General features: G+C 41.4%; 2 protein-coding genes across 7 annotated transcripts; both read right to left on the minus strand.

The window, feature by feature from the left end:
- Window positions 1-6,744: 6,744 nt before the first annotated feature.
- On the minus strand, window positions 6,745-17,443 carry LOC129194014 (TBC1 domain family member 12-like). 3 transcript variants are annotated; one of them, XM_054798889.1, is made up of 14 exons: window positions 16,375-17,443; window positions 15,693-15,819; window positions 15,267-15,349; window positions 15,097-15,179; window positions 14,899-15,016; window positions 14,201-14,307; window positions 12,230-12,313; window positions 12,067-12,161; window positions 11,908-11,979; window positions 11,711-11,839; window positions 11,527-11,636; window positions 8,067-8,325; window positions 7,860-7,982; window positions 6,745-7,233 (listed from the first exon to the last, which is right to left on the minus strand). In XM_054798889.1, exons 1-13 carry the CDS (start codon window positions 17,436-17,438, stop codon window positions 7,908-7,910), a joined length of 2,406 nt encoding a protein of 801 aa, XP_054654864.1. In that variant the 5' UTR covers window positions 17,439-17,443; the 3' UTR covers window positions 6,745-7,233; window positions 7,860-7,907. The 3 variants fall into 3 exon arrangements, with proteins under 3 accessions (XP_054654864.1, XP_054654862.1, XP_054654861.1); XM_054798887.1 differs by lacking the exon at window positions 6,745-7,233 and adding an exon at window positions 7,342-7,413; XM_054798886.1 differs by lacking the exon at window positions 6,745-7,233 and having other exon boundaries at window positions 7,342-7,982.
- Window positions 17,444-17,642: 199 nt separating this feature from the next.
- Window positions 17,643-26,175, minus strand: slc22a15 (solute carrier family 22 member 15). 4 transcript variants are annotated; one of them, XM_054798893.1, is made up of 13 exons: window positions 25,997-26,175; window positions 24,192-24,320; window positions 23,985-24,117; window positions 23,752-23,916; window positions 23,565-23,694; window positions 23,431-23,491; window positions 22,071-22,222; window positions 21,808-21,948; window positions 21,638-21,723; window positions 20,946-21,051; window positions 20,799-20,871; window positions 20,541-20,696; window positions 17,643-17,788 (listed from the first exon to the last, which is right to left on the minus strand). In XM_054798893.1, exons 1-13 carry the CDS (start codon window positions 26,078-26,080, stop codon window positions 17,756-17,758), a joined length of 1,449 nt encoding a protein of 482 aa, XP_054654868.1. In that variant the 5' UTR covers window positions 26,081-26,175; the 3' UTR covers window positions 17,643-17,755. The 4 variants fall into 4 exon arrangements, with proteins under 4 accessions (XP_054654868.1, XP_054654866.1, XP_054654865.1 ...); XM_054798891.1 differs by having other exon boundaries at window positions 22,062-22,222; XM_054798890.1 differs by lacking the exon at window positions 17,643-17,788 and adding an exon at window positions 17,840-18,553 and having other exon boundaries at window positions 21,808-21,991.
- Between the last annotated feature and the right edge of the window lie 1,383 nt (window positions 26,176-27,558).

Here is a 27,558-nt window from a genome sequence, read left to right on the forward strand (position 1 = left end):
TGTTTGTGGTTTCGCTTCATTGCTCCTCCTCGCTGAGTGGATGTGAACTTGGTGGGGGGTGTGGTTGGGGAGCGTGGGTGGGGGTGATTAGGCCATGTCTTGTTGCCGCCATGAGGACGCTTGGGAGACACGCAGCTTAATGGCGAGACACATGGCGGCTAATTGGCTGAATGGGATGAAGGCTGTTAGCGCTCGCTGGTGAGGAAGGGCACACACAAGGTCAATTGTCCTCGTCGTCATGTGTCACGGCCGAGCGGGGGTGTGGGGGTGGGGGGACGCTAATGAACAAGGAAGGCTCATTATTTCAGGGTTCACGGGGTACAGAAACGGCGGCGCAGCACAAGGAGCCTGTTTTCCGCCTCGCCGCACGCCAGCGAAATCATATCATTTCAACTTTCCTCATTCCAACGTCAGCCCTGGTCATCGGGAAAATCACACGTTCCCACCGCTTCTCACGGCCTTCAAAGTCGGGGCGCCTTGGTGGCGGGTCGCCACCTACGGAAGCCAGCGCCCAACTTTTCCCGCCACACATCCGTCAAACGGCGAACGAGACGCATGTTCAGCTTAGCATTAGCACGCTACTAGCTTTGAAAGCAAAAATAAGAATAGAAAGTTTAAAGGCGGCAAGGGCGGAGGCGGGGCCACGTGAGAGCGCCATGCCGTGCGTCTCACACACACACGCACACGCACACACACAAAACTCACTAATGGCCTCCACACACAACACAAGCACCAACACAGCTACTCTAAAAACACCATGAAGAACTACATTATGAAGAAGAACATGGTAAAGAACATGAAGAACTCAAAGAAAAACAGCAAGGACACAAAGAAGAACAAGAGGAAGAGTTAGAAGAAGAACACAAAGAACAAGAAGAAGAACACGATGATGAAGGACATTTAGAAAAACATGAACACAAAGACAAGCAGGATAAAGAATGAATAAGAAGAACAAGAGGAAGAAGAACAAGAGGAAGAAGAAGAAGAACAAGAACAAGAGGAAGAAGAACAAGAGGAAGAAGAAGAAGAAGAAGAACAAGAGGAAGAAGAAGAAGAAGAAGAACAAGAGGAAGAAGAAGAAGAACATAAGGAAGAAGAACAAGAGGAAGAACACGAAGACGACGAACATTATGAAGAAGAACACGATAAAGAAGATGACGAACAAAGTAAAAAACATGATGAAGAACTCAAAAGAACACAAAGAATAAGATGAAGAACACAATGGCGAAGACCATTTAGAAAAAAATGAAGAACATGAAGAACACGGTACCGAACGAAGAAAGAAGAACAAGAAGAACACAAGAAAGAACACAGAGAAAAAAACAAAAAAGAAGAACTTGGAAAAGAACACGAATAAGAACACAAAGAACAAGAAGAACACAAAAAAGAACATTATGAAGAACACCATGAAGAACACAAGCAAGTACAAGAAAAGAACACAAAGAACACGAAGAAGAACAAGAGGAAGATCAAGAAGAACACAAGCAAGTACAAGAAAAAGAACACGATGAAGAAGATGAAGAACACAGTAAAGAACATAATGAAGAACTCAAAAAGGAACACAAAGAATAAGAAGACCACCATTTAGAAAACATGAAGAACATGAAGAAGAACACGGTACCGAACGAGTAAGAACACAAATAAGAACACCGACAAGAAGATGAAAAAGAAAGAAACATGGTAAAGAACATGAATAAGAACACAAAGAAGAACAAGAAGAACATGGTAAACAACATGATGAAGACCTCGAAGAAGAACACAAAGAACAAGAAGAATGCAAAAAAGAACATAAAGAAGAACAAGATGAAGAACACAGAAAAGAACACAATGAAGAACTAGAAGAACACAAAGAAGCACGTTTAGTAAAACATGAACATGAAGAATACGGAACAGAACAAATAAGAAGAACACAAAGAAAAACACAACAAAGAACGTGACGAAGAACACAAAGAACAAGAAGAAAAACACTAAGAACATTTAGAAAAGCAGGTGTTTTTCATATGTTCTTCTTTGTGTTCTTCTTATTCGTTATGTACAAAATTCTTCTTCCTGTTTTTCTACATGTTCTTCCTCTTGTTCTTTATTGTGTTCTTCATCATGTTCTTTACTGTGTTCATGTTCGTCTTCACAATGTTCTTCATAATGTTCTTCTTTGTGTTCTTTGTTATTGTTCGTCTTCATAATGTTCTTCTTTGTGTTCTTATTCATGTTCTTTACCGTGTTCTTTTTTTCATTTAGAAAACCATGAAGAACAGGAATAAGAGCTTGGTACAGAACCAATGAGAAGAACAAGAAGAAGAACATGAAGAGCACGATGAAGAACTTGAAGAACACAAAGAAGAAGAAGAACACGATGAAGAATAACATGGTAAGAACATGGAAAAGAACTCAAAGAAGAACACAAAGAACAACATGATGAAGAAGAACATTTAGAAAAACAAGAACACGAAGAACAAGAACAACACAATGAAGAAGAACATTTAGAAAAACATAAAAAGAACAAGAAGTGCACGGAACAGGACGAATAAGAACAAGAACACAAAGAAAAACATGACGAATAACTCAAAGAAGAACACAAAGAACAAGAGGACACGAAGAACATTTTAAAAAAAGCATGTGTTCTTCATTATGTTCTTCGTGTTCTTATTCGTTCCGTACAATATTCTTCTTCATGTTCTTCATGTTTTTGTAAATGTTCTTCTTTGTGTTCTTCGTTATGTTCTTCTTTTTTGTGGTCTTATTTGTCTTTGTGTTCTTCATGTTGGTCTTCACAATGCTGTTTGTAATGTTCTTCTTTGTGTTCTTATTGATGTTCTTTTTTGCATTTAGAAAAACATGAAGAACACTAATAAGAGCTTGGTAGAGACCGAATAACAAGAACATGACTCTTCATGTTCTTGTTATTCATTCATGGTAAAGAACTGGTAGAACACAAAGAACAGGAAGAACACAATGAAGAGCATGATGAAGACCATGATGAAGAACACAAAAGAACACATGATGAAAAAGAACATTTAGAAAAACAAGAACACGAAGAAGAGCACGGTACAGAATGAACAAGAAGAACACAAAGAACATCGTTCTGTACCAGGTTCTTCTTCATGTTCACGTGTTTCCAAATACTTTTCTTCATAATGTTCTTCCTCTTGTTCTTCTCCAATTTCTTCACCATCTTCTTTACCGTGTTCTTCATGTTTGTCTTCACAATGTTCTTCTTCGTGTTCTTTACTATGTTCTTTTTTTTCCATTTAGAAAAACATGAAGAACACTAGTAAGATCTTGGTACAGAACGAATAAGAAGAACAAGAAGAAGAACATGAAGAACACGGTGAGGAACATGAGGAACTTGAAGAATGCAAAGAAGAAGAACACAAAGAAGAAGAAGAAGATGATGAAGAATAACATGATACACAACTCAAGGAAGAACATAAAAAAACAAGAAGTGCACGGAACAGGACGAATAAGAACGAGAACACAAAGAAAAACACAATGAAGAACATGACGGACATGAAGAACACCAATAAGATCTTGGTACAGAACGAATAAGAAGAACAAGAAGAAGAACATGAAGAACACAGTAAAGAACATGATGAACTTGAAGAACGCAAAGAACAGGAAGAACATGATGAAGATTTACAAAAACAAAAGCAGGAAGAAGAGCCCGGTACAGAATGAAGAAGAAGAACACAATCAACAAGAACATTTGGAAACAAAGAACATGAGGAGCACGGTACGGAACAAATACAAAGAACAAGAAGAACACGGTAAAGAACATGAATAAGAACACGAGGAAGAACACCATAAAGAACATTATGAAGAACATGATGATGAACGCAAAGAGCAACACGATGAAGGAGAAGACGGAGCAGAGCATGGTAAAAAAAACCCTCAGAAATACACAGCGCACTTGAATGCCTCAGCAGCCACTGCGCTGTATAGGAGGCAGAGAAGCTACAAGGAGTTGGTCGTGGTTCCGTGTGCGTTTGTTAGGCGCACTTTGGCCGTACAAAATTGTTAGCCACAATTTTCCACCAACACCGAACTGCAGTTCGACTTTTACACGTACAAGATGAAAGAGAAAGAGGGAGAAGAAGAAAATGTGGAATGAAAGCTGAAAGAAAGAGGTGTTGTGTTCCACCGCTGGTGACATGTTGAAGCGTTGAACCCCGACAGCCAATCGCCTCTTCCCGTTTGCCCCGTCACCCCGCATCATTGGGGTCAAAGGGCGCCGTGAATCCCAATTAATGAGCCAGCAAGCCCCCCAAAAAGCCCCCTTTCCCAATCTCTCTGCTAGCTAAAGAGCGTGTTTGGCGCCGCCACCTGAGCCGACGTCAGGTAAGACGGCGAAGGACTGGCAGCGTTTGCATTGAGCAAGAGGAGGAGAAGGAGCAAGAGGAAGGAGTTAGCGAGCGTTGCCCGGGCGCTAACTGTTCACCCTTGTAATGAGATCATGCCCGCTGAAGGCTCCGGAACAAAGGCGTGCAAATTGTCATTAAATGTGCTGCGTTTGATCGCTGAGGCCTTTCATGGCCGCTAATGGCTCCTGACAGGCGCCGCCAACAGATTCTGTGACAAACTTCTCGATTGAGCCGAGAGGATTTTTGAACTTTGCTTGCTCCCGCGCCCCCGGCCCGGCCCCAGCCCCGGCCCGGGCTTCGGCTCCGGCCCGCTCTGTCAAACAATCACATCAATGACCCAATTGAGCAGTGGTCCCTTGTTGATAACCTCAATGAGCTCTATGTTGCCATTCTTTGTGCGCTCGCTGCATTTTATGGTAATTAAACACTCGCTTGCTTCCTGCCTTCAATACAAACACTGGGGGGGGGTTGTTCGGAACGCACGGGCCGCACTGGGGGAACTGGTAGATGCAGGTGCAGCAAAGACGGCTGGGGGGGGGGGAGGACTTTCCCACCGAGCGCTCATTAGGTCATGACAATTTGTTCTTACAAAAGACACGTAGTGACCCCCACACCCCCCCCCATCCCCTTATCTGAATATGCTTTTTACAAGCACGCATCTAATTGCTGCTTTCCCGGCCGGCGCCGCCCGCCTGCTGCAGGCTCAAAGCCCGACGACCATGTGACATCTCGTTAACTTCGCTAGCAGGTGACGCCCGCTAACATGCTAACAATGCTAACGCTCCTACCTACCTACAATGGTGCATCAGCATATTCATAGATTATACATTATATATACACTATTATATTATATACCACACTACTGCATATCAGTCATTAAACAATACATTTTCAACTAATGCCAAAAATAAAGAAAAAATAAAATACAACTGTAAAAAATTGCCAAAAATGTAAAAATAAAAGTACAAATAATCCAAGACATGTAAAAAAAAAAAACAATGCAAAAAATAAATAAATAAAAGTACCAATAATGCAATAGACAATAAATGTCAAAAATAAAAGGAAAAAGCAAAATAATGCTAAAAAAAGTAAAAATAATTTAATAATGCCAAAAATAAAAGTAATAATGTCATAATGCCAAAAATGTGTTCATGCTAAAAACGTAAAAAAAAAAAAGATAGATAAAAATAATGTAATAGACCATAAATGTGAAAAAATAAGAGAAAATGTAACAAAAACAAACTAAAAATGATTTCATAATGCCAAAAATAAAAGGAAAAATGTAATTTGTCATAATGCCAAAAATGTTAAAAGTATAAATGTCATAACGATAAAAAACTGTCAAGTAAAAATAATGTAATCGACAATAGATACAAATTTGAAGTAAAAATAAATAAAAGTAAAAATGTAAAAAAGTAGAAGTAGGTCTACATATGGTTTCATAATTCCAACAAATGTCAAGATGTAAAAATAATGTAAGACAATAAATGTCAAAAGATGAAATGTCAGCATGCCAAAATGTAAAAAAATAAATAAAAATACATGTGCAAATAATTTCATAATGCCAAAAATAACAGTAAAAATGTCATAGACAACAGAACGTCAAAAGTTGAAATGTCATACTGCCAAAATGTACAGAAATACAAGTAAAAGTAATGTCATAATGCCAAAAATAAAATGGAATTCATGTAATGTTAAGTTACAATACTAAAAAGGCTAAAAAAAAAAAAAAAAATTAAAGTAAAAATAATGTAATAGACATTAAATGTCAAAAGCAAAAATGTTATGACAAAAATGCTTTTACAAAATACAAGTAAAAATTATTTTAAAATGTAATATTTTTAATATAATTTTTTATTAGATATTTTTTTTAAATGTCAAAAAATAAAACTAAAAACAATGCCATGACAAAAATGCCAAATATAAGTTAAAATAATTTCATAGACAACAAATGTCTCAAAACAACCGATTTTAAAAAAGAAAAGAGTAATACAAGACAATAAATGGCCAAAATAAAAACAAATATAATGTAATGACAATAAATGTGAAAATATTTGCATATAAAAGTAATAATGTTAATAAATGTCCAACTATTGTTGCCAGTGCATTTCTATGAAAATACACGTGACACTATTGTTGGAATAGAAATGTGTTGATGTAGCAATCACTGATAAACATGTCAAGACCTCCACTACACCAAAAAACATTTAAAGAAGTGATTCAAAGCTAATTAAAAGTCACCTCTGGTGCTTTTTTGTGTGCTTTAAAAAAAAACAAAAAACAAAGCCTCCCTCACCCCCCACCATCCCGCTGTGCTATCCCAGAGGCCCCTGGGGCAACAACAGGCTGCCACTTCCCCTCCGGCCCCGCCTCCACAGGAAAGACCCCAGACTGCTGCCAAATAGCTCGTCGGAGGCCCCCTCAACGCCTTCGGAAATACCTGTGGAGACGCACGCCCACACCCGTACCAACGCCACACCTTCAAAACGGCATACGCATACTTTTATTTTGAAAAGTTACCCGTCTCATCAGCCAGCCAATTCTCAGGTTCCTCGACCTCAACAAAGATGGCTGCCTGGCACGGACAGGAAGTTGTGAGGTGTAATTGATCATGTAGCGCGTTGGCTAACAAGACATGAAAGGTCAAGTTAGTGTTAGCTGATTTATCAAATGTACCAAAACGCTTCAAATGTAAACAAAAACAAATACCAATAGTACTCTTTAAAAAATGGTGTAACTAATCTATCACTGTATGATGACGTTCATCAAAGTGTCCTTCCTTGAAAGTGTCCCTTGACGTTCTAGAAGGTTCTAAAGGCCAAGCTTCCAAGGTCATTAGGTCAGGCTTGACTTGGACGCCCTCTAGTGGTGACGGCTGGGCACAGCAGTGGCAAATCATAAGAATAAACACAGATGCAACTGAAAATACTTTCAATAAACAAATAGTAATGTACTTTGTAAAGGAAAAAAAACCTCAACAAAGTCACTTTGCTGACGTATTTATTTACATGTTTACTCGCGACTGTTGTTATGAAAAGAAGCATCTTGACATCACCTGTAAGGCATTAGGAAAAAGAAAACTGTACAGTAAAATGCTCACAATAAAAGTCACATGCATATTTTTACATGACGTAGAAAAGAAACAATGTTTAAAATGTGTAAATAAAAGCCAATTTGTAACACCAATCCATCAATGACTCATCTAGGAATCATATATTCCTGTGAAGTTTTTTTTTTTTTTTCCTCATTCATAGCTGGAATGCTGCCCCCTGCTGCTTAGGAGTGTAAAGCGCGTCGCCCCGTCCCTTTAAAAAAGGATCTACTGAGGCTCCACAGCCCTGTGGAGTGACCGAGGCGCGGAAACAGAGTGGAACGTCAGAAAGGTTCTGCTTGACGTGAAGCTAAACTAAGACGCTCATAAAAACAAAACCTTCCATTTAAGTGGAAGAGTGCGCGCGAGCAAAGATGTCTGAGCACCACAAAGAAAGTTGGATGACCCACCAGGCGCGAGTCAGGCGGTCACTTCCTGCCACGCTCCACGTGTGCACATCAACTTCTGAGGGCGGGGCTTCCGTTCTTGTCGGCCTCTTTGCTTTTATCCCTCGTCGGCAGCGAAGAAAAGACCTGAGAGCAAAAAAGAAAAAAAAAGAACAACCATTAAGTCTCACGTCCCATGGTGGCCATGTTGGACGTGCGCCGGACGCCGACCTGAGCCCAGCGGCGGTTCCTGCTGATCATGTGCGTGCTGGCCATGGCGGCGAAGAGCGTGTGAGCCTGGAGGTCTTCGGGCAGGCGGCTGAGGAACTGAGCGATGTGGATGAAGTCCATCTGCAGCAGCACGTCCTCAAACAGACGCAGGATGCCCAAACCTGTCCTGAACAAACTTTCCTCGCCGTCCCGGCAGAAGACGTCCCACACGCGGCACGCCACGTCCAGCGGGAGAGACTTGCTGTACAGCGTGAAGATCCTGCAACACAGTTGCATGACAGGGGTGTCCAAAGTGCAGCCCAGGGGTTATTTCAGCCACATGGCTGCTTTTTTATTGGCACATTGTAAAAATATCATTTTACAAGGAAAAAAAATGCAAAAATATGAAATTAGCAGCAATTTTACAAGATTAAAGTCAAAATAAAAAAGAGAAAAATGATGGAAAAGTTTCAATTTTACGCAAATGTAATAATGTGAGGCAAAATGATTGGCCGTAGTTGAAATATTAAAGAAAAAATGCCTTTTTTTAATATAAGTCAGAAAATTGGGAGAAACAAAACAAAACAAAGTTGTCATTTTTGGTAAATTCGGTTGGGGAAAAAAAAGTCACAATATTATGGGAATGAGATCAAAATATTTCAAGAAGAAAATTGACAAGAAAAAATTTAAAATTGCTAAAGAAAAAAAAAACGGCAACACAAACACAACAGCTGTCATTTTCGCAGAATCAAGTTAAAATATTAAGAGAAAAATGTTGTAATCTAATGAGAAAATGTCATAATTGTCTCGTCATATTATGAGAAAAAAATACTGTCATTTTAGCATATTAATATTATAAATGCGATATTTGAGTTGAAAAATTGTGAGAAACAAAAGTAAATAAAGTGGCCATTTTTGGAAAAGTGAGAATACCATGAGAATAGGGTCAAAATATTCTGGGATTTAAGCCATAATATTATGAGATGAAAATTGACAAGACGGTTGAAATTGTCGAAAAATTTACTGTAATTTTACAAGAATAAAGTAAGAATATTAAGAGGAAAAAAAAGTTGTAATCTATTGAGAAAATGTCATAATTTTACAAAAATAAACTCATAATATTACAAGGAAAAATTACATAATTTCAGTACCAGAGTTGAAATTTTTTTTTAATGCATTGTTTTTTAAAAGTTGTAAAACTGTAAGAAACAAAACAAAAAAAAGCTTTCATTTTTTTGGGGGGGGGGGGGAGTTATCCATATTATGGGAATAAAGTAATGGTATTGTAGGACGGAAATGTACAAAGATTATTGAAGAAGAAAGTTGAAATATTTGGAAAACTAAAAAAAACAAAAAAACAGCAAAATATATATAACTTATATCGACATGTGCTGCTTTACAAAATATCAAAGGTTTCATTTTTCACTATGTGGCCCTCGCTGGGAAAAACATTTGGGCACCCCTGATGTATGACATCATCATCAGAACAGAGGGGCGGGGCCGCACAGAAAGATGAAATCATTTTGTGGAATAACTAGCAAACTCCCCCCACGAGTCCGAGTAATAATTTAGCAACACATGTTGTAATTGAATTGAATAGACTGCATGAAGCTGCAAGGTAAGCGGCATTACCTGGCTGCAACCAGCAGAGGCGCTGTTGAGTAAGTCTGAACGTACACAGTGTGTGCGATGATGGGTTACGAAGCGTTCAATGTGACATTTTCTTCACAAAATACCATGACTTCATTCTCATAATATAACTTTTCTCCCAACCTAGTTTTCCAACAATGTCCAACTTTATTTTGTTTTGTTTCTCACAATTGCACGACTTTTAAAAAATAATGCATTTTCTGAAAATATTTGAACTTTGTGCTACCAAAATGATGTTATTTTTATTTTTGTAAAATTTCTCATTAGATTACATTTTTCTCTTAATATTTTGACTTTATTCCGGTAAAATTACAGCTGTTTTTTCCATTTCCGCTGTTTCAAATTTCAAATTTCTTCTGGTAAATGTTGTTCTTGTAATGTTTGGACTTTTTTTCCCATAATATAACTCATTTCCCCAACCTAGTTTTCCAAAAATGACAACTTTATTTTTTATTCCTGCCAATTTTACTTTTTTAAAAATAATTTTAAAAAATTATTTAATATTACAACTCTGTGCTACTAAAATGACATTTTTCCTCATAATATTTTATGAGTTTATTCTCATCAAATTACGACATTTTCTCATTACAACTTTTTTCTCTTCATATTTTGACTTTGTTCTTGTAAAATTACAGCATTTCAAAACATTTTCCAACAATTTCAACTTTCTTCTTGTAAATGTTCTTCTCGTAATATTATGACTTTATTCCCATATTATAACTTTCCCCCAACCTCATTTTCCAAAAATGACAACCTTATTTTGTTTCTCACAATTTCATGACTTTTAAAAAATATTGCATTTTTTAAAATTTATATTTCAACACTACACTACTAAAATGACATTTCAGTGTTCCCTCGTTTATCACGGGGGATAGGTTCCCAAAATAGTGAACTCCGCGAAGTAGCCAACTATATATTTTTATAATTATTATACACAGTACGTTGTAAGGCTGTAAAATCTCCATACACTTTGTACACTTTCCTCACACGGACATCAACGTGTTCTCACATTTCTCTCTTGTTTAAACACTTTCAAAGTTCACATTTTGAACTTTAATGATCAACCTAATAAATTATTCACTCACTGACCGTGCCTTTTCGCCGTTCGGCTGTGGCATTTTTGTGTCCTTGTTGAAGCATGTTGCATCTTCTGTCGTGGGAGCCGAGGATTCATTTGTTCCAGCCGCGGCGCTTGCCTTGCTTCGGTGTGTCCGAGGAGCCGGCCGCGTAGCTCCTGCCTTCCTTCGGTCCGGGGGTCCGGCGGGTTTCTTATGCCATTTGGGTGCAGAGCGTTTCGTCGGCGTTGTGGGTTTTGTCGGAGGGAGTCGCACGGTTGGCTGGTGTTTACTGTATTGGCAGCGAGCAGTAGCTCACACTGTTTGCTAGCTAGCCATGACCACAACAGGAAGACGGTCTAAAGCCAATCAGGACGCAGAAGTCTACAACACTCAACTTCCCACAATGCAATTCTTCTTAAAGGGCCATGCTCGGCCTGTAACAGTGTTCTTATGCTGCAAAATTCTTTTGAAAAAGCACTGAAATTGAACAAAAAAATTCTGCGAAAGAGAGGAGCAAGGGAACACTGTATTGATGAGTTTATTCTCAAATTACGACATCTTTTCATTATATTGCAACTTTTTCTGTTAATATTTTGATTTTATTCTAAAATTACAGCTGTTTTTTTCCGCGGTTCTGCTGTTTTTTAATCTGCTCATGCGTATTGGTGTAACCAGGGAGGGTGTGTCCTAACGTGTCTCAAGGAGTGTACAACAGTTTCTTTTGTACAGGCTAAAGGGAAAAGACGCAGAGAAGGTTCTGGAACTGGACTCACCAGTCAATCAGGTAGAGGTCAGGAGTCAACTTGCTGGTCTGGAAGTGGCTGAAGAGACGAGGCAGGTTCTCCTCAAAGAAGACCTCGAATACGGCGAAATATTTCAACATCTGAAATATCAACAACACCGTGGTCACCTGTGGTGTGTGTGTGTGTGCGTGTGCGTGCGTGCGCGTGCGTCTACCAGCTCATGGTCCACTCTGAAGAATGCCATCTGACAAGGTTTATTCAGCAGGTTGGCGAAGGTGATGAAGGCCTCGGCCTCCTCCAGGTTGAGGATGAGCACGGCGGCGATGAAGGACATTCCCTGCACCTGCACACAACACACACACGCTCAGTGTTGCTGTGTGTGTGTGTTGGCAGACAAGACATAAAGCTTACGTATCCAATGTCAGGTCGGTAGCAGGTGTACGCTCCCAGCACGCTGTGGAGGAGGTCGTGATAGGGACCGCCCTGCGACAATGAAGATGACGATGAAAGAGAACGCTTCCTGCCTGTCAAAGTTAAAGTCTGGCAGATGTGAGGGTTTTTTTGTGTCACCTTCTGGAAGATGAAGAGAGACGGGAAGGTTCTGGAGATGTCTAGCTTGATAAGGTCCAGACTGGACTCTCTGTCGGCCAGTGACGCCCCCCCGTCTGACAACACAGAGGCCCAAAGGTCATAAGGGTGGTCGCACGTGCTCAGTGGCGGGCGTGGGACGTACCGCTCTCGCTGTCGTTGACCGAGCTGGTCTCACTGTAGCTCCTCCACTTCTCTTTGGCGCGACACAGGAAGATGTCGTACAGTTCTGTGGGAGGACAAAAAAAAATATATATATATATATATATATATATATATATATATATATATATATATAAATATACATACATACACATACATACACACACACAGTCAAACCTGTCTATAGCAGCCACTAAAGGGAAATGGCAAAAGTGGCCGCTATAGGCAGGTGGCCGTTATAGACAGGTTGGCGGCCATTTTGAATTTGTGCGAGCACATATTAACATGTCTGTGATTAGAAGCTTGTTGTGTTTGCAGATACATATAATTATACTGTTACATCGAGGAAAAGGCTTCTTGAGACGTCATCTGTACTTCTGTGAAGAAGGTGTCGGACGTTTCGCTCCTCATCCGAAGAGCTTCGTCAGCGAACTAATAAGTGCTGGTAGCCTAGGCCTTAAATACAGTAAGAGTGGGCGGAATTGGTGTGCCAACACCCTCCTTCTATTGGTTCGTTACACTAAGCCTGGGCGGAGTAGTGGTATAATCCTCTCCTGCTATTAACATCTCAGATAAAAGGGAAGTGTCGCTCCCTGAGTTGGGTATGAACGACTCTGATACTGGCTCGTTAGCATCTATTGTTCTGGCTCGGCCCTGGCTTCACCTCATTTGCAAGACTAAGCGCTGTGGGTTTTGGGCTCAGTAACCTGCTGAACACAGGGTCCAAATTAAACCTCAAACCACCATTCCGATTCAATGATGGGTTCTGTTGTTTGACAAAAATAGCTTCCTTTACTCCTCTTTCAAACCATCTGTTTTCTTTGGCCAAAATCTTTACCTCGCTGTCCTCAAAAGAGTGATTGGTAGCTCTAAGGTGTAGATGTACTGCTGATTGAGAACCACTAGAATTGTCCCTGCGATGTTGATAAAGCCTTTTTTGGAGCATTTGCTTAGTTTCCCCATCGTACAGGAGTTGTCCATCGAGGAAAAGGCTTCTTGAGACGTCATCTGTACTTCTGTGAAAAAGGTGTCGGACGTGTAAGGAACCAATAGGAGGAGGGTGTTGGCACACCAATTCCGCACACTCTTACTGTATTTAAGGCCTGGGCTACCAGCACTTATTAGTTCGCTGACGAAGCTCTTCGGATGAGGAGCGAAACGTCCGACACCTTCTTCACAGAAGTACAGATGACGTCTCAAGAAGCCTTTCCCTAGATGGACAACTCCTGTACGACTGAGAGCCTACACAGACGCATATACTGTTACATGTTGACCAGTAGAGGGCACTGTGGGACTGCGGATAAAAGTTGTAAACAACAACTAGGCTTGTTATTCTACACCACCCACAGAACAAAGCTGTGCTACTATACAGTATATACGGCAGAGTGTCATTACAGCTTTAGTTCATCGGGAAGTGATGGTGCGACGTCACAAGCAGGAGAGCTAGGCTAAGTGCTAGCTGTGAGAGTCGAGAGAGTTGGGAAGTGTGTTTATGTTGGCGTGGATGTAAAGTCCTGCAGTGTTCTCCGCTGTTAATAAAGCCATTAAAGTGCATCGGCGACGTGAGTCTCTCCTTCCCCACAACAAGCGGCATTACAGTATTGACCAGTGCACATTGTCTCACACCAGGAAATAAACGGTGTCACTGTCTGCAACAAGCTCCAAAGAAGATGGCTAAGACAGGTTTGACTGTGTGTGTGTGTGTGTGTGTATGTATATATATACACACATATATATATATACACACACATATATATATACACACACATATATATATATATATATATATATATATATATATATATATATATATATATATATGCATATATATATATATATGCATATATATATATATATGCATATATATATATATATATATATATATATACACGCACACTGTATATAAAAACACATCATCTTGTGCTGTGACCAAGAGGGGGCACCATGCACATACCTGCTGTGATGTTGAGCTCGTTGCCGATGGCGAGGCTCCACACGCGACCTCTGACGCTAGGAGGAAGTCCCTGCCACCACAGCTCCCTGACGCGACGCGTACCCTTCCTACACGTGCACACACACAAGAGTTAATATGATGCTGCTTGTATGCTGAAATGTAAAATGAATGTATGAATGGCTCCTAGCGTGATATCACTAAGTGATTATGTAAAATTCCATTTATGAAAATGGCTAACATGTTTCTATGCTAATGTTAGCATGTTAGCAATGCTAACATTAACATGCAAAATCTAGCATGATGGCGCTAAGTGTCTGCCAATGTTAACAATACTTATGAAAATGGCTGAAAATACTACTAAAATACTACTATGCTAGTGTTAGCATTCTAAAAATGCTTACGTTATCCTGCTAACACTTAGCATGATAGCAGTGTTTCTATGAGTTCTACTTATAAAAATGGCTAAAAGGGCAACTGTGCTAACGTTAGCACGTTTTAGCATGCAACACCTATGCTACGTGTCTGCTTATGTTAATACTATTAAAAAAATGATACTATGCTAACATTAGCATGCTAACGTTATCATGCAACACCTAGCATGGTAGTGCTAGTGTCTGTGAATGTGAACACACACACACACACACACACACACACACACACACACACACACACACACACACACACACACACACACGCACATTGTGTCCCAGTGGGGGAGGATCTGAGTGTTCCAGACCACCATGGCGTTGGAGATGCTGTCCTCATGGCGATGTCGCTCCTTCATCTGACGCTTCTTCTTCTGTGCTTCCTTCAGCTCTGACACACAAAGATGCACAGTCAGCAGGCACACCTTCAACTCCACACCATGTGTTAATGTGTGTGTGTATGTGTGGTACCTCGCCTCTTGGCGCCAGCCACCATCTCCTCGTACTCCAGTTTGTGTCTTTGTGTCTCCTCCACAGATTTGGCAGGAAGGTTCCTGAGGACACAGTCAGAGGGAGGCCCACATCAGCTACAAAGTGTCGAATGCCAGGATGACAGAGTACTAATGCTGGCAAGTACTCACGGCGGCCGGTCCTCCAGGATGAGCGCTGTGGTGGACAGAGGCTCAAACTCCAGGTTCTTCCTCCTCCCTGCAGCCAGAGGGCACTGAAGAGACAACAGCACATACAGTAAATGAGCCACAGTCAGGCTGTCATTCCAGTGTAGGCCAGCAGAGGTAGACAGAGCTGTAATGAGGCCATGAGATGCAATCATGTGACACGCTCTTTAAAGCTTGTTGCTGCTTCTTCCTGCATTGAGCCAACTTGGGAATGTTCTCCACCTGTGGGTCAGAACCTCGTGTGGTAATGTGAAGGATGTCAATGACAGTGACGTGAAGTCATGTGACTGCGGCAGCACTCACAAGCTATCATGGGCGTGTCCATGTGATCACATGCTGAAACAGCTGTTCTCAGATAACAGAAGAAAAGACCGCATGATTGACACCCACCTGCTCTGTGGATGAGGGGGCGGAGTCTTTGGTGGCATCCTCCTCCCTGGGTCTGCCAAACAGTCGCCAGCCCGATGCATTATGGGACAGCGCCTTGGACTCTTTGGCTTTCCTAGAAAACAGGCCCCTGGAGGGGAGGGGTTAGTAGACAGTAAGAATCCTGCTGAGAAGACACTTCCTGTTTGCTTCCAAAATAAAAGACTGGTCATCAAAATCATGTCACTTCCTTTTGTCCGCGACGCATGTGTGCGTGTGACAAGACGTGGCTGCTAACGAAGCACTCGCACTTCCCGTCTGCCTGGCTGCGTTTCCCGTCATGACACGTCACGCTGAAACCTACACCGTCAGCGTTCTAGAATGCTCTCACAGTTTGGACGACGAAGGCAGGAAGTGTTGACGTCGTCCTGCACCGGGTGACATGTGTTCCTTGATCCGTGTTGCCATGGCAACAGACATGTTGACAATATCGCCTGTTTCAACCCACACACCTCCCATCCCAAGACTTGTGGTCGAGGCAGATATCCGCCCCAAATCTTCACTGATTTACTTACAACATTCCTGATGTGAAAGTTTTAGCACACACACTTCTTCACTTCCTTGAAAAGGGAAGTTGTTGCAGTGTACACACACACACACACACACACACACACACACACACACACACACACACGCAGAAATGTACCTGGTGAAGAAATCTGCTATTCCAAACTTCTTGGATGTCAGTCTGGACTCAGAACAGTCCAGCTGCACGTTGAGGTCCGGTAGCTGGTCTGGTGCACTCTGCCTGCGACCTGCTTCAAAAATGTTCCGAAAGTCTCCCTCGTCCCCAAAACAGAACCCCCCTTCATCGGTGGGGGATAGCGGGGTGGCGTCACAGCTGCGGGACACTGTGAGGTTCTGGTCAGTCCTCAGACTGCGGGGCCTGACGACCAAACTGGGCCCGGGAGAGTCCTCCTCGGAAGGCGAGCTGTCCTCGCTCAGTCCTGAAGAGGCGGACGGGCCGGGGGAGAGAGGTCTGGCACTTGATTTCGGGTCTGGGGAGTCGACAGAGGCGGGCAGGCCAGCCAAACCCACGCTGCAGTCACCTGAGCTCCAAACATCAGACTGGGCTTCTTTGCAAGCATGGAAGCCACCGTTGACTCCTCTCGCTTCTAGTGTCCGTGTCCAGTGATCCACATGGGGACCACAGCGATCCATATGTGGACCACACAAGTCCAAAGGACCACCACACTGATCCGGACCATCAACATCCCCGTTGGGCATGCCTGCTTGAGGTTCCGTGCTCATAGACTTCCTCAATCCTGTTCCTGAGCATGGTAGCCCAGCGTCGCCGTCTGTTGCCTCCTCCGCCGGGTTGACTGAGCCAATCAAGTCCGCTCCGCTCGTCCCATTCTTCCTGGTGTGCCGCGACGTCGCTGCTGTCACAGCTGGACAGGAAGCAGCGAGGCCGGGACCTCCTCCTTCTACTCCTCCTCCTCCCACCACCGCCTGGTCACACCGTGACTCAGTGGTTCCGTTCAAACCGAGGTGGTCGTCGCAGGTAAGGGTGGCCGGGAGTGACCTCGCCGTCAGGTCCGGCATGTCGTCGGTTCCGTTGACCTCAGCGGCATCCCCCCCGGTCTGGTGACCCGCGCTGACGTCACCTTGTCGGAGTGCCAAGACACATTTGAGTCGTCGTGCTTTGTCCTCCTCGTTCTCGTTCACGTCGACGACCAACGGGCCTCCGAGCTCCCTCGTCGCTGCCATGAGCCTCAAGCCCGCCGGCCAGCTCGACACTGCCCCGTCGGCCCAGCAGCGCAGCAGCAGCGGCGGGTTTTGTTCTTGGAGGAGGGGGCTAGCATCTTAGCCGCGGACGCTGGAGCGCTGACTGACACTGGCCCAGCTCAGGGCACTAATGTCGGGCGTCCACAAGCTAACATCCTGCGTGTTGAAGCCTGGTGTTCGTGTTAGCAAGTATTGTTGAGTTCATCTGTCGAACACAGCGGCTTCCCAGTCACTGTCCGCCATCTTGAAAATACCCCAACAATGACGTCATCGGCTTCCCTTGCTCAGCTTTTGACACATTAGGGCTTCACAGCGACACTCAGCGGCCACCACTGGAAGTGCACCAGAAAGAAGTCAAAAGAAGAAGAAAAGAAGATAACAAAGACGCTTTGTTAAAACGTCATTTATTTCGTCACCCAAATAAACTGAACACCACTAAATGTTTTAATTTGTCCCAGGGATAAAGCACTTAATAACCACACGGTGGCATGAGGATCAAAGCAGTCCAGTCTCAAGAAAACGTCTCGTAAAAATAGACATTAACATCTACACCAGGGGTCACCAACGTTTCTTCTTGCGAGAGCTACTTTTACAAAATGAAAATGGCCACGAGCTACTCATTTTTGTAGAAATGATTTTCATACCCTATTTCAACCCAAACAGATCAAATATGCTTGTTTTACCAAAACATTCACAAAATGCTGGTATCCACAACTCACATTTTATGTTTCACAATACTTTTCTTTCTAGTGTTCTCACATTATTAACTGAAAACCTGAATGAAAAGCAGGCTTGCGGGTACCTCATGTGGTCGTGGGGGGCTACCTGGTGCCCGCGGGCACCACGTTGGTGACCCCTGATCTACACACATCAGTAATGCTGATTCATCACAACAGAAACACATTTCATCGTCACATCAAAGTCAACATTGCAATCTGAAAGTGGCATTGCAGTGCCCCCACCCCAGGTGAGCCTGGTCCATCACGGGGTGGGTCGCTGAAGCCGCAGACAGTCATCCTTGCTGAGCTTGGCTGATGAAGACGATGCTGGTGGCGTTTATTTGAGGCTAGTCACTTGTCATCTTCATAGAGAAGAGGCTGAGCACCAAACATGGAAGCAGCTTGTTAGGAAGTCGGATGTCCAGGACATAAACGCTTGTGTGTATTTGGACGTGAAGGCAGGAACACAAAGAAAAGCATTCGAGCGTGTGAATGATAATACACTCGTCCCTCGCTCTGTCACGGCCTTTCAAAAATGAATAGATGATCCCTGTTTCGTGGTTGAATATGGACTATTATACATTTTAGAAAGGCATATTTAAGCAAACTGTTGTTATTCTTGACCAAAATTAAGCATTTTCAGGCATATAAATGTCGAAATAACTAGATGACAGCAATGTCAAAAGCCATTGCGTGTGAATGCTGAAGAGCTGAAAAAAACGGAAATGAGGTAGAAAGGCAAGAATGTCGAAATGCAGAATGAGCATAAGAGTAGTTTGCAAGCAGACGAGCTGAAGCCGCAAATGTACTGAAATGTAAAATTTATGTATGAATGATACCTAGCATGCTAGCAATAATTGTTTTGATAAGTTTCTGCTTATGAAAACGGCCAATATGTAATTAGTAATGCTAACATTAGCATACAAAACCTAGCACAACCGCTGCCCATGTTAATACTAATGACAATGGCTAAAAATGCTAACATGCTAAAAAGCTACATGCCAAGAAGATAGCACAAAGTGTTTCTAGGAGTTCTACTTATAAAAATGGCTAAAAAGGCTACTATGCTAACATTAGCATGCAACACCTAGCATGATAGTGCCAGGTGTTTCTGCCAATGGTAATATTCATAAAAATGGCAAAAAATGCTACTATGCTAACATTAGCATGCTAACTTTAGCATGCAACACCTAGCATGGTAGCACTAAGTGTCTGCGTATGTCAATGCACATAAAAATGGCAAAAAAAAAATTCTATTCAGCTAATGTTAACATGCCAGCAATGCTAATATGCTAACTACTGGTATGCTAACACGTAGCATGATGTACCAAAAGTGCTAAATGTCCTGAGTTGTGCATTTTGACTTTGGAATGGCTTCAATTGGTTGAGAAATATGGCAGCAATCACAATTGTTTTTAGAGAAAAGTAGAAACTTCAGCATAAAGTGAACATTTTTGTCATGTGAAAAACAGGTAGCCTGAATGTCCCGAACGTGTTGAACTATTTGATGGCTTGAATGAATTGTGAAATCTGGACTGGAATGCTTAAGCATTCACACAACTAACTAAATGAACTAAAATACAAATACAGGGCAGAAGAAGCATTCTAATAATGGATGTAGTATTCTACATTGGCCACTAGGTGTCAGTAATTGTTCGGTGACTAGTCACTGAGGTTCCCTAGGGAACACACTTACCGTGATACTGCTCGAACAGGAGTTTTATTTACGTCTTAAATGCCTTATTTATGCTTATTTTGTCTACTATATTGGCTAATACGAGGGTGAGGCCTTTTAAAGCCGCAAGGAAGTATGCTGGAAGTACGCTGTCCAGAAAAACAACAACAAAGAACTGCTAAGGAGTGAGTCTATGTTGTCTTATGTATTATCAATCACTATGTATTATCTTATGTATTATCAATCATTGTCACAGTAGCAGGTATTGTGTGGATGCTGAAGAGGGGGACAACATTACAGTGATGTCAGGCTATTTATTCATTTAGCATTTGTACTGTATTGGGGTTTCCACTGCTCTTCCACGCTCCTGTATTATGGTAAATGGTAAATGGACTTTCAACCTTCAAGGCACTCAAAGCACTTTGATGCAGTTAGCACGTTTGCCTACTGATACCGCAGCATCAGAAGCAACTGGGGTTCAGCATCTTGCCAAAGGATACTATGACAAGGACGGAGGATCGAACCAACAACCTGACCCGGATCCGCCGCACCCAAAAGCCACTGAAAATTGTAGGCTTGGACAGTCGCTCCAGCCACCATTTTGCAAATTCCCTTTGATCTTAACACTTCTCAACCCATTGTCACCACTCCACCACCAAATCATTCAACTCACTCCATAATACAAATTACCTTGTTCTCCAGAACACGGCTGCGGCCGGCGCTGAGCTCTTCCATGGTCTCGGCCGGCGGCGTGTTCAAGGTTTCTGGCAGCAGGAGGACAAGACATCCGGCGGAGAAGCCGCTCACACAGAAGACGGTGAAGGGCGTGGACGCGGCCAACGCTCGCTGGAAGACACGCGGCCCTGATCGATTTAGTCTGCTTCCTGTGGTGGTCCTTGTTAACATTCCACACGTCTACCGGCAGGGAGAAGAAGGTGCGTTTCTCACCGTGGCGGGAACAAACGGAGCGAGGATTCCTCCGACCCTGCAGGACATGGAGCAAACTCCCAGGCCGGCGTTCCTGAAAGGTTTCAACCGTAAAAAAAAACAACCCAAAAGCGCTGGCGACGTCATGAAGAACGTGGCGGCGCTCACCTGACCACGGTGGGGTAGAGCTCTGACGTGTAAACGTAGGCGATGTTGAAGGCCGCGCTCACCATCAGCTTTCCTAACAGCGCCAACGTGACGCCCAGTGACATCTCTGCATGTGCACACACAAAATGGAACAAACGTTCTTAAAAAACAACAAAACTGGAAAAATAAGTAGTCATCTTACCAAGAGTAAAGTGAAAGTGAAATGATGTAATTTTACTCGCATAAAGTTGAAATATAAAAAAAAATAAAATAAAATGAATGAATTAATCGTAATTCATGTAATTTTTGGAAAATTAGGTTGCAGAAAAACTTACAATGTTATGGGTATGAAGTCAAAATATTATGAGAATAACGTCAAATTTACCAGAAGAAAATTCAGAAATTCACATTCAAATATTTGGAAAATGCAAAAAAAAAAAAAAAAAAAAAAAAAAAAAAAAAACAGAAATGGAAATGGAAATGGAAAAAACAATTTACGAGAATAAAGTCAAGGAAAAAAAAGTTGCAATTTTAGTAGCATACACTTGAAACATTAAGGAAAAAAGTATTTTAAAAAATAATTATATGAAAAACAAAACAAATAAAGTTGTAATTTTTAGAAAACTAGATTGCGGCAAAATCTTCCGCTGCCCGGCATGCCACATGCACACGGCTTCTCGTGCTTGGTGGTTGCCGTGACGACGGTCTCTCACCTGCGCTTTCTGGGATGAAGATGGTGCAGAGGCAGGCACAAGCACCCAGACACAAAAAGGTGGACATACTTTTCTTCCTGCCGGCCCTGGAAGACAACGTCAGGCACGTCTCTCCAGAAGTCTTTAAGATCCAACACGTGTGTGTGTGTGTGTGTGTGTGTGTGTCTCACCAGTGTTTGTTGATGAAGTAAACACACAGTGGGTAGGCGGGCAGCTCCACCAGGCCGTACATGGCCACGTTCACATAACGACTTCCAGATGTCTGACTGGCGCCCAGCGTCAGGCCGTAATACACCAGACTGCAGACATACCTGTACACACACACACACACACACACACACACACACACACACACTTCATGTGTTTATTGTGGATAGATGTCACGGATACAGGATGTGAAAGTTCTGTTCAAAGTTCTCCTCACCAGACATACATCAGCACCACCGTCCTGAAGCGGAGGACCGGGTGGGTCACCAGCTGCAGGACTCCCGCACTTCTGTCGCTACCGCCCTTGGCGCTACCCACTCGCCGCAGAGTCAAGTTGGGGGCGGGGCTACCGTTCATTAGCGCCATATAGCGCAGGACCTCCAATGAGAGCAGACGGCCACGCATAAGGACTTAACTCTTAAAGCAGGGGTGTACAAGGTGTGGCCCGGGGGCCATTGGCGGCTAGCAGCTCTTTTTTTTTTTTTTCCACTGGCCAGCGGCACATTCTAAAACTATAATGCAACAAGAAAACTAAAAATAAAAAATTTAAACTTGAAAAATAAGTAGCAATCTTCCAACAGTAAAAAAGAAAAAAGTTGTAATTTTACAAAAATAATGTTGTACTCTTATGAGGAAAAATAACATTTTAGTAGCATCAAGTTGAAATATTAAAGAAAAAACATAATGTTATTTAAAAAAAAAACAAAAAAAAACAAATAGTTATTTAAAATTAGCTAATTATTGGAAAATTAGGTTGCGGAAAAACGTATAATGTTATGAGAATAAAGTCAAAATATTCAAAAAAAAGTTGCAATCTAAATAATAAGCTTGTAATATTATGACAAAGAAATGTCATTTTAGGAGTATAAAGTTGAAATATCAAACTCAAAAAACATTTTTACAAACTCGTAATATGAAAAACAAACAAAAGAACAAATAAAGTTGTAATTTGGGGAAAATTAGGTTGAGGAAAAACTTAGAATGTTATGAGAATAAAGTAAAGATGTTTTGGGTATAAAGTCATATTTAAGAGAAGACAAATCAGAAATTTTAAATAGCTAATAAAAACGGTAAATGGAAAAAAATGGCTTTAATTTTTCGAGAATAAAGTCAAAATATTAAAAGAAAAAAAATTGTATTCTAACAAGAAAAAAAGTCACAATTTTCCGAGAATAAGCTTAATACAAATAACGACATTTTAGCAGCTGTAGAGCAGGAAGAGCATTTTAGCAGGAAGTAGAGTCTGGGTGAGGCTGGGCCGCATCGAGTATTGGGATACGATACAATTCACAATGCATCCAAGTGGTAACACCACTGTTAGTTCAGTGTTGGTGTTTACTTGCCCATGTAAGTATGAAAGTAACACTGAGCTTGCCCGGATGTTGCGGGCTGTAGTTACACTACTCTTTGATGTACAGTCGCGTGTCGCAAGATACATTTTGGTGGCCCGCAAATGGCCCGCGGCCCGTGAATTTGAGACCCCTGATCTAGAATCTTTACTAGCTGGTTTCTGAACTAACTACGCCCTCTTCTGGCTGCTGACATGCGACACGCAAGTTGCGCGATAGTGCGAGGAAGACATTCACCTCCTCGGCCCGCTCCGTATGGTTCTGACAGTACAACCAGCGTGGCGACTCTGGAAGCGTGCTGGGAATACGAGGGGACAACATCAAACTTCAGCCGCAGGTTGTGAAGTTAGAGCAGTTGGTGAGACACTCACACTGACAACAGGAAGCAGAGCACACCGGAAGAGTTGGCCACCATCGCCAGGGTCCTCCAGGGCCTGATGATGTAGCCCAGCGCTCCAAAGAGGGCGATGCCGACCGCAAAGGTCATACTGGTCAGTGTTCCTGCCGGAGATGTTTTCTATTAAAACACACGTGACAAGGTGTTGCAAGGTTTCATACCTGTCATGGCCCAGTAGGACTTGCCCACATACTCCTGGGTGAGCACGAAGCAGACCAGGCCAATGCCGCCATTCATCAGGCCCACCAGGAGGCGGGACGTCGCAAAGAGCTCGTAGCTGTGCGCTGCCGCCGTCATATAACCAAAGAGCACCTCAAATAAAAGCCCTGCAAGAAGACATCTAGTGTGCTTAAGTCTGCCATGATGAAAAAGTCATGATGAAAAGAACCCTTACCCGCCAAGTAAACGGGTCTCCTGCCGATCTTGTCCGAAAGCGGCCCAAAGATGATGTTGCCCAGGAGGAGACCAGCGAAGAAGAGCGATCCTGCTAAACTGACCTTGTAGGCCTGCTCCTTGACGAGGAGCCACTGCAAAGCAAGGAGGACCAGCGCTCAATAGAGAGGCTCTTCATGCATCTGCTTCACCTGCTGACGTTCCACACCTCCGTCACAATGGAATCTACGTGCCCGGAGAGCGCCACGGATGACTGGAGCCTGTCCTCCTGCTGCTTCTCGCTTTCTGGAGTCGCTCCGACCAGAACCATCAACATGGATTGACAGGCCATATAGAGCTGAAACACATTTGGTATATACCTGCTGATACCATACACCGTGTGTGTGTGTGTGTGTAAATAGGCCGCATATTTGTGTGTGGCGGATGCAAACAGGTGCTTCGAAATGTCCCCGTTTTGATCCCTGAATGTATCCAACATGAGCAGAAGACTTATTTGCCCGATTTTACTGATAAATTTGGGAGACAATCAATATTTTGGTCTTTATTTTAGCAGCAGAGATGAAAATCAATATTTTTTGGTCTTCTTTTGCCAACCAAGATTCAAAGGAAGGCTTTTTTGTCTTATTTTGCCAATAAAGCTATTTTGTACTTCTTTTCCAAGATGATATTTAATCAATATTTTGCCAACAGATATAAAAAAAAAGTTTGGTCTTCTTTTGGCAATAAAAATAAAAATATTTGGGTTTCTTTTGCCAACAAAGATGAAAAACAATCTTTCCTCTTTTGTCAACAGAGATGAAAAAAAAAAAAACTAGATTTTTGTCTTCTTTTTCCAATAAAGCTGAAATACAATCAATATTTTTGCTTTTCTTTTCCAAGATGAAAAATAATATTTTGCCAACAGAGATTAAAACAAGATTTTGGTCTTCTTTTGCCAACAAAGATGAAAAACAATCACTATTTGCCTTCTTTAGCCAGTAAATATGAAAATATTTTGCCCTTTTGCCAACAAAGATTTTTTAGAAGAAGACGAAAATGTTTTTTGAATAAACATTTTCATCTTCTTTTGCCAATAAATATGAAAAACTATATTTTGGCCTTCTTTTGCCAACAAAGATGAAAACAATTATTTATCATCTTTTAATATAAAGATGAGAAACAATCAACATTTTGTCTTTATTTTGCCAGCAAAGATGAAAATAAACTATATTTTGTTGTATTTTTTTGCCAACCAGGATGAAAAATAATATTTTGACTAACAAAGATAAGTCCAAAATTTTTGGGCTCCTTTTGCCAACAAAGGTTTAAAAAAAAAAAATAGATTTTCTTCTTCTTTTGCCAATAAAAGATGAAAAATAATATTTTGGTCTTCTTTTGCCAATAAAAATGAAAATAATATTTGCTTTCTTTTTCTTATGAAGAGCAATATTATGGTCTTTATATTTCCAGCAAAGATGAAAATGAGCTACATTTTGGAGATGGGGATTTGCCAAACAGGATGAAAAATAATATTTTGGTCTTTGGTCTTTGGTCATTCATTATTTTGGTCTCGGTAAGAACCGCCGAGTTGCGGTTGTCTACGTCATCAAGAGGCGACTCCATACGATGTCTACGTCATTAGCCCACCGCGACCAATACCGTTTGTTGGAGAGAAATAAACAAAAGATGTTTTACGATCAGGCCAATTGGACAGCGGCTCTTATCCAATATATCGTTTTGGGGTAAATATCTTTTTAAACGTCAACCACATCAGTAATCATAATTACGCCTCTGAAGAACGGAGTCTGGCAGGCGTACATTCGCGATAATAAACTATATTGTGGCTACTAACTACTACTAGCATTTTTTTAAACGTGCGTTGTATGCGAATATACATATATAACATTTTGAAAGTGTTGCCTCCGACGTTGTATGCTACGTTGTCATGGACTGTCCATATAGAGGCGGTTAGCGCCACGTTGCCTCTACGTCACCGCTCTACTTGTTGACGTTTTAACCCGGGTCAGGTCTTACCTGGGTCAGAGCCAGGGTGCACACGGCTCGCTTCTGATAGGCGCCGAACTCCCCGACCACCTGGAAAGCCTCCTCCAGATCCATCGTCCATGCCGGGCGGGGAGGCACCGCGGATGGGAGCAAGGCGGTTTGCTAGCTGCACAAGTAGGACCTGCGCTCTCACTTCCGCTTTGGCAACTGTGGCGCGTCCACGTTTTTTTCTTAATTTAAAGACTGAAGAGACGTCTAAGGGTTTGGCATTATTAGCATATTATAAAAACGTTGTACCATCATAAAAAGCAACAATACACAGATGTGAAGATGACTGATTGGTGTTGACATTTCAAAATAATATGCCATTTCTAAAATATAAAAAACAATTTTAAAAGCAACTAAAAAAACCAAGGTGTGCCAATAAAAGTGTACAATTTGAAACGTAGAGCTCAAAACTAGAAAAATCTATTTAAAAAAAAATTAAAACCTACTAAAATAACAACTTTGATACCTACAAGGTACAATGTTGGCCAAACGACTGAATTAGTAAAGGAATAAATCCTTTATGAATGTAATTATCAAGGAAAGTCATTATTGTGTTACTTTGTTACTTTTTTGAAAAACCTTCAAATATGTAAACTTTCATATGTTATTATACTTCTAAGAATGTGCCACAGGCCAATAAAATAAACAGGTCGCAAATGGCCCCCTGGTTGCACTTGGGAGATCTCTGCTGTCCTGTCAGTATTCCGTTATATAATTTATTACTACATGTAATTTGATATAATTTAACACGAAAAATAAAAAACAACAGCAAAAGGGAAAACTCAGCAGTCATTTCACAAGAAAAATGTCAAAATATTGGAGACAAAAAAAAATTATCTAACGAGAAAAAGTAATTATTTTAGTAGCAAAACATTTAAATATTAAAGAAATAAACACCTTTTTTAAAAGTCATAATATGAGAAACAAAATCTGTAATAAAAGAAAAAAGTCGCCTTTAACATGAAAAAAGTTAATTTTACAAGAATAAACTCGTAGTATGAGGAAAAATAATGTAGTTTTAGTAGCATAGAGATGAAATATTAAAGTTTTTTTCCTCACATTATGAGAAACAAAACAAAGAACAACGCTGTAATTTTTGGAAAATTAGGTTGGCGAAAAAGTCATATTATGGGAATAAAGTCATCAAATTTACTAGAAAAAAGTTGAAATATAACAGCAAAAATGGTTAAAAAAAAAAAAAAAGAGCAAATAGTGATGTTAATATTAATAATAGGCTTCTTCACAAACATCACTGAGATCCAGTTTTCTTGAATACAAAACAAAGTGACCCTTGGAATCAAGCTACTAGCGCTTCATGCAGTCCAGCTTAGAGTCAAACAGGGCCTGCAGGAGGACGCGTCTTTGCAGTCACCAGCAATCCAATGAGGAAAGATGGAAGCAACTCATCCAACCATCTTCATGGGCTGCAACAGACACTAGATAGAAATACAGAGCCCTGTCAGAAAATTAGAATATTGTGTAAAAGTTCATTTTCTTCTGTAATATAATTCAAATGTTGAAACCTTCATATATTCTAGGTTCAT

This window comes from Dunckerocampus dactyliophorus, chromosome 14 (assembly GCF_027744805.1).
Source record: "Dunckerocampus dactyliophorus isolate RoL2022-P2 chromosome 14, RoL_Ddac_1.1, whole genome shotgun sequence".
Taxonomy (NCBI): domain Eukaryota; kingdom Metazoa; phylum Chordata; class Actinopteri; order Syngnathiformes; family Syngnathidae; genus Dunckerocampus; species Dunckerocampus dactyliophorus.

Coding starts and splice junctions, on each gene's coding strand:
- slc22a15 (XM_054798890.1), bottom strand. CDS start 26,080: ATGGATCTGGAGGAGGCTTTCCAGGTGGTCGGGGAGTTCGGCGCCTAT. Junction 24,118..24,191: donor TAGATTCCATTGTGACGGAG/GTGTGGAACGTC, acceptor CTTGCTTTGCAG/TGGCTCCTCGTCAAGGAGCA. Junction 22,223..23,430: donor ATACGGAGCGGGCCGAGGAG/GTGAATGTCTTC, acceptor CTCTCATTGGAG/GTCCTGCGCTATATGGCGCT.
- LOC129194014 (XM_054798889.1), bottom strand. CDS start 17,438: ATGGCAGCGACGAGGGAGCTCGGAGGCCCGTTGGTCGTCGACGTGAAC. Junction 15,820..16,374: donor ATAGCAGATTTCTTCACCAG/GTACATTTCTGC, acceptor CCTCCCCTCCAG/GGGCCTGTTTTCTAGGAAAG. Junction 7,983..8,066: donor GGAACCGCCGCTGGGCTCAG/GTCGGCGTCCGG, acceptor TTTTGCTCTCAG/GTCTTTTCTTCGCTGCCGAC.